This window comes from Microcebus murinus, chromosome 20, assembly GCF_040939455.1.
Source record: "Microcebus murinus isolate Inina chromosome 20, M.murinus_Inina_mat1.0, whole genome shotgun sequence".
Taxonomy (NCBI): Eukaryota; Metazoa; Chordata; class Mammalia; order Primates; family Cheirogaleidae; genus Microcebus; species Microcebus murinus.
Genome location: NC_134123.1, coordinates 21,124,805 through 21,137,272, shown reverse-complemented (window position 1 = coordinate 21,137,272; position 12,468 = coordinate 21,124,805). Strand labels below are relative to the sequence as shown.

The 12,468-nt window shown below is 36.7% G+C and overlaps 1 protein-coding gene across 8 annotated transcripts in view; it reads right to left on the bottom strand.

Moving 5' to 3' along the window:
- Positions 1-12,468, bottom strand: part of NFAT5 (nuclear factor of activated T cells 5) — a 119,015-nt gene that overhangs the window by 25,210 nt on the left and 81,337 nt on the right. For all 8 annotated transcript variants that reach the window (XM_012742386.3, XM_012742378.2, XM_020282609.2 and 5 more), the window contains 3 exons: positions 10,852-10,986; positions 10,687-10,739; positions 3,785-3,917 (listed from right to left, as the gene is read on the bottom strand). In XM_012742386.3, coding sequence (XP_012597840.2) covers positions 3,785-3,917; positions 10,687-10,739; positions 10,852-10,986 — 321 coding nt within the window. The remainder of the gene's footprint in view (positions 1-3,784; positions 3,918-10,686; positions 10,740-10,851; positions 10,987-12,468) is intronic.

Genomic DNA, 12,468 nt, shown 5'->3' with positions numbered 1-12,468 from the left:
GAGACAGAGTCTCGCTTTGTTGCCCAGGCTAGAGTGAGTGCCATGGCATCAGCCTAGCTCACAGCAACCTCAAACTCCTGGGCTCAAGCAATCCTCCTGCCTCAGCCTCCCGAGTAGCTGGGACTACAGGCATGCACCACCATGCCCGGCTAATTTTTTCTATATATATTAGTTGGCCAATTAATTTTTCTATTTATAGTAGAGACGGGGTCTCGCTCTTGCTCAGGTTGGTTTCGAACTCCTGAACTCAAACGATCTGCCCGGCTCGGCCTCCCAGAGAGCTAGGATTACAGGCGTGAGCCACCGCGCTCGGCTACATTTCTACTTTTGAATCAAATTATTAATAATTTGTTTTTACAGCAGCAAAAAATGATATAAATATTATATGTCCATTTCTTACAGAAATCACCACTGCAAAGTCACAGCAAATAATGTGTAATTTTTGTGTCTGAGTAAATTTAAGCAAAAAAAATTAAAGATTCTTTAAGGCTGAAGCAAAGCTTCAGTGACTAACTGGCATTAAAATAAAGGTTATATGACTCTGCCAAGTATCTAAGTGCCTGACAGCATATACATAAGATATATGATTTGTGCAGTATAGCCCCAGAGGGTGTTAGAAGGGCTGTGTCTGGCAGAGTGTGCAGAGGCAGGATAAGCCTTTGCCCTGACACTACCTTTAGGCCATGTACCAAGTACCCAGGATTCCCAAATTTTCTGTGTAACTATCCTAGATCATATGAATATTCTTAGGCCTATTGGGTAGAGAGAGCTCAGAAGCACTGATTAGGGTATCAAGACCCTCCAAGTACAGGATGGAGACACAAGTGGGAAAAGAAGGGTGGCAAGCTGGGGATCCTCTTTCCCCATGCTGCCATATTCCATCTTGGAATCCTAAGCAGTTCAAAACTTCTAAATTCAAATCTGGCCTTCCAGGTTGTTATGAAGGTATTTTGGTCAAAACAGGAGCATAGGAGGTATTTAATTTAATGATTTGTTAGTTTTATTTATAACTTTAAAATATTTAGACAAATGATATTTTTTTTTGAGACAGAGTCTCGCTTGTTGCCCAGGCTAGAGTGAGTGTGCCGTGGCGTCAGCCTAGCTCACAGCAACCTCAAACTCCTGGGCTCAAGCAATCCTACTGCCTCAGCCTCCCGAGTAGCTGGGACTACAGGCATGCGCCACCATGCCCGGCTAATTTTATATATATATACATTAGTTGGCCAATTAATTTCTTTCTATTTATAGTAGAGACAGGGTCTTGCTCTTGCTCAGGCTGGTTTCGAACTCCTGACCTCGAGCAATCCGCCCGCCTCAGCCTCCCAGAGTGCTAGGATTACAGGCGTGAGCCACCGCGCCCAGCGACAAATGATATTAATAGTCACCCTTTCTACTCTGACTTGAGAATATTAGGGTGGGCCTAGTTTTAGCTGCTACAATGATACAATATTGAGTATTTAAATATTTAACCATAGTTAAATGAATCTATTTAACATAGATTAAATTTCTAAATGAATCACAAAAGCTATTAGTTTGTTATACTGAGATGGGGCAAATTTTCTGTGCCCAAGATTTTCTAAAATCATATTCTCTCTCATGAATACTTCAAAAAATTATCACATTTTATAAAATACAAAAAAGTGAAATTGTGGGAAGATTCTTTAATTAGCTATGTCATAAAGGCAGAAACTAAAGCATTAGATCTTATTATGAAGTTTGCATGCCATGTATTTATTCAAACAAGATTTTCTTTTCTTGTCTTTTCTTTTTTTTTCCAAACAAGAGTCTCGCCTTGTTGCCCAGGCTAGAGTAAGTGCCGTGGCATTAGCCTAGCTCACAGCAACCTCAAACTCCTGGGGTCAAGCAATCCTACTGCCTCAGCCTACCGAGTAGCTGGGACTACAGGCATGCACCACCATGCCTGGCTAATTTTTTCTATATATATTAGTTGGCCAATTAATTTCTTTCTATTTATAGTAGAGACGGGGTCTCGCTCTTGCTCAGGCTGGTTTCAAACTCCTGACATCAAGCAATCTGCCCGCCTCAGCCTCCCAGAGTGCTAGGATTACAGGGGTGAGCTACCATGCCCGGCCCTCAAACAAGATTTTCTAACAGTGATTGCTATCTATGATACACAAAATATATGGGGGGAAAACTTGAAAGAACAAACATACAGTAATGATTATCCAAGTATGGCTGAAATTAGGCAATTATATAGCCTTTAAAGCAGACTACCTTAAAGCTGCTTTATTTGGCAAATTTATTAAAGGAAAATTTCTAATAATCACCATTTATCACTGAGAAATGAGGATTCTTAGTGCTGATATTAAGTACTTCAAAGTCCTCTATAACTGATCAATAAAAACAAACAAACAACAAAATCTCAGTATTTTCAGGACAGCAAAAACTTTAAGCTTATTCCTTGACATACATCCCCCTTTTCTTCCCACACAAGTGATACAGAAGCCCATCAGAAAACAAATTCTTACATATTAATTATATCATCTTTTTCTCCACATTTATACAAGCTCCTGCACAATATTCAACGTTAATATTTAGTAACTGCAGTTACTAAAATGCTTTAACTAGTGTTAATTTTAAATGGGATGTCCTTGGATTTTTGAGGCCTTCCTAGAAAGAAAACAATCAAATATTTTGGTCTTTGAGTGTAAACCAATCTTCTTTCTCCTATTTTTGTTGAAGCCAGAATATTATTTCTATACTTTGCCTTTTCATTCCAAAGTTTTTACTCATGATCTTTTATTGTGAGACAAATACCAAGAGATATTTCATTAGTGGTATACTGTGGCACACTTTTATAGCAAACTAGTGGAAAATAACCAATGTTACAAAATGCAGGCATGATTAAAAACAATATAGAGAATAGATAAATAAGGTGACTGAAAGTAATTACCAAGACTAGTTCTAAATCTGTCCTAGGCTTTCTTTCCCTGCCACCTTTCTTCACTTTCTACCTCACTGGATCCTCAACTATTTGGGAATAACGTATCAATAAACTACAGAAATGGAAAAACTGCCAATTCTGAAGTACTCCTGAGACCGGAATGAACTGAACTAATGGTAAACACAGAAGACACCAAACCTAGGTCAATGGGAACATGCAAAGAGCTTCCATTTCCAAAATGTTCTATTTCTGCCAGGAGAAGGCTTTTTTCTTCTTCAGGCAACTAAATGAATGTAGGCAAATAACTCATGAAATACTTCATAGGGAGATACCTTCTAAACTTTTAACATTTCAGATGGTCTTGTTCCTTCGATTTCTAAAATATTTTACATAATTGCTTCAAATTATATTTTAAATATTTATTTACCACCAATCTTTAATATTTTTTATTTTACCACTTACCACTCACTCCAGGCTTTTGTCTTACCTCTCTCAAAATGCATCCTATCAACCAGCCAAACTAAACCATTAGCCATTTCCCCAAGCTGTCACTTTCACCTGTCTGCATATAAGAGGTGCTCAATAAATGATAACTCTTGGTAAGGAGTAATCTGCAAGATAGCTTCAGAGAGTCTGACTTCATAGCATTCCTGGCTTTTATTATTAGAGTATAAGGTAGAAATGATTCCCTTAATTAAAGAGTAAAAGCAATATTTGGTGGCTGTCTTCTTACGAAATAATGCCATCTCTAAAGGAAACTATCATCAACTCATTGATATCGGCAACCTATTCTTTTGGCTGGCTGATTGTCTTCATATCCTCCCAAAGAACTAGAAATTAATTATTAATTTTAGTTCAGAATTTTTTATGTTGACATACCTGGGTCTGGAGTATAAGTGAATGGCTGAACATCATGAGATCTTCCAGCATTAGTCACAACATATATTCCCACTGATACAGGCAAAGTTATATGTTGGTCATGATAGGGGGGAACCTTCACGATAAGATGATTCTAATGTAAAGAAAAGTTTAAGAGTTAAAATAGAAGCAGTATTTATTTATTTATTTTTAATATGCCATAAAAATGAGAAAAGGAAGCAGTATTTAAATTTTAAAAATTTTATTAAGTTTAAGTACATTTCCTATTAGCTGTAAAGTTTTGAAAATCTGATTAGAAAAAGAATGTATTTAAAGCTCAGGTTCACTGGCATCAGGACATTAATCTTAAAATTGCTTTTAAGGTATAGTTCAAATGGCTTACAATAGCTAACAAGGTCCCTGTCCTGTCAACTTTTTATCATTTCCACTCTCCCCTTAGCACACTATACTCTAGCCACACTGACCTTCTCAGTCTGTTCTTCTAAGACACTACACTCAGTTTTACTTCAGACTATATTTGCTAGTCTCTCCAACTATAATATTCTTTCTTCATCTCTTCAAATGGCAAGTTTCTTACCTGTTTTCAGGTCTTAAACAAAGGTCACCTCCTCAAAGAAGTCTTCCCTGACCATCCTATTTAAAGTAACACCCCTCCCCACCTGACTACGTAATCTTGTTTATTTCCATAACGACACTATCACTACCTAAAATTACCCTAATTTTTGTCTCTCTCCAACCACCAAGAATCTAAGCTCCATGAGGATCTAGGCTGTTTTATTTTTCACTCTACCTTCCCTGTTACGAATAGTACCTTACACAAAATACACACAAATATATTTGCTGAATAAAAGAATAGATAAATTAAGGGGAAAAAATATGCCCACAAACAGCAAAGTCACTTATCATATGTTCTGTACAACCTGAATGTGAGATGTACTATCCAGTGCAGTTCACTACTTCCTAACCACTTAATTCTCATTTAAAGTCAAATAGGATTTAGTTTATTCAAACCTCAGTAAATGAAGAATATTTTTAGTCAGAATAGTGGCCGAAGCACCCTTACAACAAAAGAAAAGGGTAGAGTTCATAAATATTTCACCAGTATTTATTTAAGGGGACTACGTCTTAGAAGATAACATGAATCACAGTTGACTATTTTTCTTCTTCATTATAGATTGTAATACTGGAAAGGAACATTGGGGGTGGAGATTACTATGCTTTTTGACTAATGATCTGATATCAGGAGGCCAAAACTGACAGCTGAGGGTGAAGTCAATTTGATGGCATTTTAAAAATTTACTTAGACTGTAGTTGGTTGATTCAGTTGAACAGAACATGGGACAAATGAGATCAATGCCAAGATTTCAATTTCTGAGCACTTAATTTGTTTCTAAGCCATCTTAAAACACACTCTCTGAAATAAAGTCACACTACAAATAATCAGCTTCTAATTTATGGCATTAACAGAATGCCTCCTAAGTTAACCGTCTCAAAAAAGCCACATACTTTAAAACCAGCTGAAAAAACATGCACAAACGTGCGTACCTCCATAGTTATTCAGGGGGAGGATCTTAAAGCACACAAGGTCGTCAAAAATGCACTGGCACTGATACAACTTCTAAGAAACAAGAGTTTTTGAATCTTGTCTACCTTTGTTTTTTTTGTTTTTTTTTTTTTTGAGACAGAGTCTCCTTTGTTGCCCAGGCTAGAGTGAGTGCCATGGCGTCAGCCTAGCTCACAGCAACCTCAATCTCCTGGGCTCAAGCAATCCTACTGCCTCAGCCTCCCGAGTAGCTGAAACTACAGGCAAGCGCCACCATGCCCGGCTAATTTTTTCTATATATATTAGTTGGCCAATTAATTTCTTTCTATTTACAGTAGAGACGGGGTCTCGCTCTTGCTCAGGCTGGTTTCGAACTCCTGACCTCGAGCAATCCACCCGCCTCGGCCTTCCAGAGTGCTAGGATTACAGGCGTGAGCCACCTCGCCCGGCCTCTACCTTTGTTTTTATCTTAATGTTTAGACACTATGACTATGTCACAGAACCAGGCTACCTAGAGTTAAGGAGATGGTTGAATAGATAGCTTGTGAAATATCCTTCCACTCTATAATTGAAAGTATTCTTCTGAATAATAACTTATGTCTTGGTAAGTAGAAACAGGATTAGTATCTAAAAATTCAGATGCATATTTTATCAAAATAATATACAAATATATATAATACTTTTACTCTACTTGCTTAGAAAGCATATTTAAGCAAAATTAATTTGAAACCTTTTAAAAAATCAAGTGAACCTATTTTGCTACTAATTCTTCATGTTTCCTTCAATCTGAATCTAGAAATTCCTGATTTGAATCCAAAAACAGGTAAATTGTGCTGTAAAAAAATAAAAAATAAAATAAAAAATCCAACTGTTAGAGATGCTGTAAAAAAAAAAAAATAAAAAAATAAAATAATAAAAAAAAAAACAAAAACAGGTAAATTGTTTTTAATACTACTCTTACATATTAGGAGCAATTAACTACTACTGAGCCAGGAATACAATACATACAAAACATGAAAGGGCTGGGAGGCCTTTACAATAGGTATAATGTTCTTTGAGACAAAAAGAGAAGAATATCTAAATTTTAATTTCTTAGAAAAATCGGCTTGGACTCAAAATAATTTTTTTCCCTAGCAGATAATCTTTTTCTGCTGCATACAAGCAATGGACATTTTTCAATCTCCTATGAGAAAATGACCATTGCCATATTCATTTTACAGTTGGGAATATATATAATCAAACTTGACCAAAGACATATTACAAAATTACACTTAGAACTAATTGAAAACACAAAACCTCTAAACTCCTGAGTCTTTGTTTAATCTAGTTCTTCCCACAAGTTCTGCTGAGGATTTTTTGGGCATTTATTTCAAGAATTTTCTTTCAATATTTATATTCTATCTTCCCCCAAGCTATCTTTTTATGTATATGTGTGTGTATACATACACACAGAGACACATAAATGTGTTTATACATTTATTTTTTGATAGACAATGTTTACATAATTCATCTAAAGTTGTTAAAAGGGAATAGATATAATGACTATGTACTCATCATATTTGGTATACATAAGCATGACATGTATTGTGGCCTTGACTAGAAGAGCCAAATATTAAACAAAGAACTTTTCTCAAACTTCATTAATCTCAATATTTTTATAATAGAAAAAGTTTAATACTCAAAGAGTCAATTTCGAGGTTGCAACTAAATGGCTAGTGTAATTTTTCATAATTGCAATTTGCAAAATTATCCCTTTGTTACTTGGGCTAGAGTGCAATCGTGTTATCATAGCTCACTGCAAGCTCAAACTTCTGAGCTCAAGCAATCCTGCCTCACCCTCCTGAATAACTGGGACTATAGGTGTATGCCACCATGACCAGCTAATTTTTCTATTTTTTTGTAGAGATGGGGTCTTGCTATTGCTCAGGCTGGTCTTGAACTCTGGCCTCAAGCCATTCTCCCATCTTGGCCTCTCAAAGTGCGGGGATTTACACGTGTGCGTCACTGTGCCTGGCCCTGATATTTCTTTATTGACCATTGAAATTTCTTTTCTTTCAACACATTTTCTTCCCTCTACATGTCTAATTTCTTTTTTCCTTTAATATGATCTCTACAATCAATTCTCTAGAATCTCAGCTCTGATTCCACTCTAAGAAAATACTTCCCAGAAAGCCCCTTTAGAAAAAAAAGAAATAAAAGCTCTCTGAAATAATTTTGAAATGAATGAAATCACAGAATTAATGACAGATCATATTATGATTTAGTTTGTTTACATACTTGCTTGCAAAAACCCCAGGACCTCTAGATATAGCCACCAAATAAGGACATAATTCCTTTCCATTCCACCACATGTCTTATTTTTATGATTATTCTTCTTTAATCTATTGTAGCTGGCATAACTGCCCTGAAAAAAAGTGTTTTAAAAACATAACTACCCCATGCCTCAAATGGAGAGAGAGAGAAAGGGGGAGAGGGGAGAGAGAGAGGGAAGATGACTTGTTAATATAAAGTTATATATGAAATAGCAAGTTAAGACTATAATTTGTTGGGGCTATTTTATTCATTTGTATGGCAAGTCTCTCAATCTCTAGAACTAGTCTCCTTATCTATAAATACATAAGAATAAGAATTGTAATAGAACATTATAAGCAAGGGATTCTACATTAATCTAATCAATTTGTCAAAAAACAAAACATGTCAATAGCATACAAAAGTATTACAGGGATAAATTAAGTTTCATTCAGGATTAAAACTCTAGATATGTAACAACCTGTTTGAAATTAGGGTTTGAAGTACCCTCAGAAAAAGCAAATGGACCTTAGACCACAGAGTCCTCTTTTTCTTCAAGGTGAATAAAAATGAACTAGCAAGTTTTTCTTGAGTATCTGTTAAGTGTTTGGAACAAAGAAGAGTCATAGTATATTGTCCCTAACTTCCAGGGTTCCTCTAGAAGAAGCTACTGGTGGTTCATGGGGAGTGGGGATGGTCTGATCAAGTTATGTAAGAAATAATAAAATGTCAGCATTAGAAGAAGGCTCAAATAATCTAGCGAAAGAGCTTATCTTATAGACTAGAAAACTGGGGCACAAAAGTGACTTGCTTAGATAACCCAGATTGTTAATGACAAAGCAGACATTAGAACTGCAGTTAAGACCAGTCTGAAGACAAACTCTAGGAGATATTGTTTAATGGTTTACGTGACAAAGGAATGACTGTTAAATCACATTTATCTCTTTTTTTCAGCATGTAGTAGCATAAGTCTGGAGGAATACTTTATACATAGCATTGGCCTAAGTACTTAGGAAGCTCCTACTTTATAGAATATTGTGTAGTAAAGAATTATCTTTACCCAAAGACAGGTCTGGTCTTTGCCCTTGGCTACTGGGAGGTGATCTCTAGGCCTCTGCAATGTCTCATCTGATAGGATTATCTTTGTCTGAGGGCTTTGGCCACCAGACAGTCTAACAATGTGATTTATAAGGGGAGATTTGGAACATGCTTAATATTGTTCTGACCTCTGGTATAAGTGAAGACTAAAGGTCAGCTACATGGGCAGTATATAATCAAGTCTGAATAAAAACTCTGGACACCAAAGGACAGGGTGAGGTTCCCTAGTTGGCAATTCTCTGTATACTGTCACACTCTGATGTGCCAAGAGAGTAACATGTCCTTGAGGATGAGAAAAGCGTGGTGTTTGAGACCCTCCTAGACCTTGCTCTATGCACCTATCCCTTTAGTTCAGGAGTCCTCAAACTATGGCCCGTGGGCCACATGTAGCCCGCAGAGGACATTTATCTGGCCTGCCGGGTGTTTTTGCCACCGCTGCCTGTCCTGCTTAGCACCCAACTCATCCCGGGCCCACAGTGCGCATGTGTGGAATGTGTGCCCACTCTCCAATGGCCCTCCAACGGTCTGAGCGACAGTGAACTGGCCCCCTGTTTAAAAACTTTGAGGACCCCTGCTTTAGTTAGTTCTGATGTGTATTCTTTTGTTATAAAACTATAATCATAATTATAGCACTTTCTAAAGTTTTGTGAATTCTTCTAGCAAGTTGTCAAATCTGAGGGGATAGTAGGAAAACCTGAATTTGAAGCCAGCTGTTAAAAAGGGATGGTGGCCTGGAGATGTCTGAACTTGCGGTTGGTATATAAGTAGTGGCAGTCTTGGCTGTGCCCTTAGCCTTGAGTTTAGCAATATACTGGATATATAATGTTTTAAATGTTTTTACTCATTTTTTTTTAATATACAAAGGAATAAAAACTAAATTTAAAAACCACAAAGAGATTATAAACTTTTTGGATAAATTGGCTGTAGATTTTCCAATTTTTGCTTCTTCCATTCCTCTACTTGTTTTTATGTGCTCCTTTCTAACCCCATCAACTCCTTACACTAAATTTTAGGCTTTGGGTATTTTATACATTAGCTTGCTCCTGTTTCTGTCTTCTCTCTCTGATCTATACCTGTACACATTACTTTTCTGTATGTGCCTTCTATCTAACTTGTTCATAAATTTGGCCTTCTCTTCTGTTAGTCTCAACTTCTATGGTTTGGTCCTATCTGCTCTACATACTAAATCTCAATTCAGGTCTTGATCCTTGTTTTCAAGCTCTTATCCCTTATTATTTGGAAAAAAATATATGGTAAAGTCCTACAAATACAGACTCATTAATTAATATAAGTATAATAAATGTTTCTAAATGCAAGAAGATAACTTTAACAAACATCAAGCACCTGGCACATAGCTGGTATATTAATAAATATCAGTTTCCCTTTGATGTAACTATATAGTAGGGTAAGGTAACCTAAATCCTCAGAAAAAATAAATATTAGTAAAGAAATGTTTCAATTATTAACAATGGTAACATTTGCTAATGCTCTTAACTTTTTAAAATAGAGAACTGGTCATGTCTAGTATTTGTGGAATAATTCTATTTCAGTTAAAGAAACATTTATTTATTTATTTAAATTATTTAAATTAGAGACAAGGTCTCACTTTGTCACCCATGCTGGAGTCCAGTGGTGCAATCATAGCTTACTGCAATCTTGAACTCCTGGGTTCAAGCAATTCTCCTGCCTCAATCTCCTGAGTAGCTGGGACTACAGGTGCATACCACCACACCTAGCTAATTTAAAAAAAAAATTTTTTTTAGAGATGGGTCTTGCTATGTTGTCCAGGCTGTTCTACTGGGATTATAGGTGTGAGCCACCATGCTACACCCAGTGAAGAAAGAAACTTCAAATGATTCATATCAATCTCAGATGAAGAGGAAATTTAATCTATTGATTCAGGAATATTTCAAAACAAAACTGAATTGCTCAGAGAGTAAACAATCAAATTATAAAAAGGCTTAGATTATACCTGATGAAATAATTCCATGTCGATTTCAGCTTCTGACTTCCAAGAGTTTTCATCTGATTGAAATAAAAACAGTGACTTACTAAATATCCGAACTTTTTTTTTTACTCTATAGCTATGACTATATCAATATAACAAAATCTCTGTACCACTAATATGCCTACTTACCAGAAACATTTTCTTGGAAAATAACTTTAGTTCCTTTCAGAAAATTTTTGCCAATTAAAAACACTTCCTCTTCTCCTTTCACCGAGCAGCTATGCAAGCTTTTCTTTAAGATCTCTGGCACTCCTGCTGGCTGAGCTGTGGATATACATAAACATTCCATAAAAAGAACCACCAACACTTCTTACCTAAAATCAACTTGCAATTACCTAGTTCTAGGAGTTGTCTTTGTTGAAGAAAGGACAGTGAACATTTTTTTTTTTTTTTTTTGAGACAGAGTTTCGCTTTGTTGTCCAGGCTAGAGTGAGTGCCGTGGCGTCAGCCTAGCTCACAGCAACCTCAAACTCCTGGGCTCAAGCGATCCTCCTGCCTCAGCCTCCTGAGTAGCTGGGACTACAGGCATGTGCCACCATGCCCGGCTAATTTTTTATATATATATCAGTTGGCCAATTAATTTCTTTCTATTTATAGTAGAGACGGGGTCTCACTCTTGCTCAGGCTGGTTTTGAACTCCTGACCTTGAGCAATCCGCCCGCCCCGGACAGTGAACATTTTGACAATAACACAATTATTGGAAAGGCTGTAATTCTTGTCCCACTGACATCAGGCTTGGCCATGTGACTTGTTTGGATAATGAAATGTGAACTGAAAAGTAATGTGCCAAGTCCAGCCAAAAACTTTAAGAGCCATCACATGATTCCACCATCTCTGTTGTTGTAAGCCCCTGAGATTCTCTTTTTTGTTTTGGTTGTTTGTCTGTAACATCATTTAGCCTCTACCTACTGATAAAAACAAGTATCTCATCTTTGTTAAATACAGGTTGAGCATCTCTAATCCAAAAACGTGCAATCTGAAATGCTCCAAGATCTGAAACTTTTTGAGCATTTCAATGGTGTCAGAAGTGGAAATTTCACACTTGACACATTATTTTTCACTGTATTAATGTATGTCATATTTTTTACTGATAAGTACTTATGTATGAAAAAGTATAAGAAAATGATGGTTTATTGGTAGTATATAAATATGGAGTCAGGAATAATGGTGATCCCAAAAACCATAGATTTGTCCACTTTCCTGGGTAAGACAGTGACATTTTTGTTTTTTGATGGTTCAATGTATACAAACTTTGTTTCATGCAAAAAATTACTAAAAATATTGTATAAAATTGCCCTTAGGCTATGTGTAATGTATATATGAAACATAAATGAATTTCACGTTGGGACTCACAAGTCCCATCCCGAAGGTATCTCATTATATATGTGCAAATATTCCAAAATCCAAAAAAATCCAAAATCTGAAACACAAAGGATACTTAACCTATATGTAAACAGGCCGGGCACAGTGGCTCACGCCTGTAATCCTAGCACTCTGGGAGGCCAAGGCGGGCGGATTGCTCCAGGTCAGGAGTTCGAAACCAGCCTGAGCAAGAGCGAGACCCCGTCTCTACTATAAATAGAAAGAAATTAACTGGCCAACTAATATATATAGAAAAAATTAGCTGGGCATAGTGGTGCATGCCTGTAGTCCCAGCTACTCAGGAGGCTGAGGCAGCAGGATTGCTTGAGCCCACGAGTTTAAGGTTGCTGTGAGCTAGGCTGACGCCATGGCACTCACTCTAGC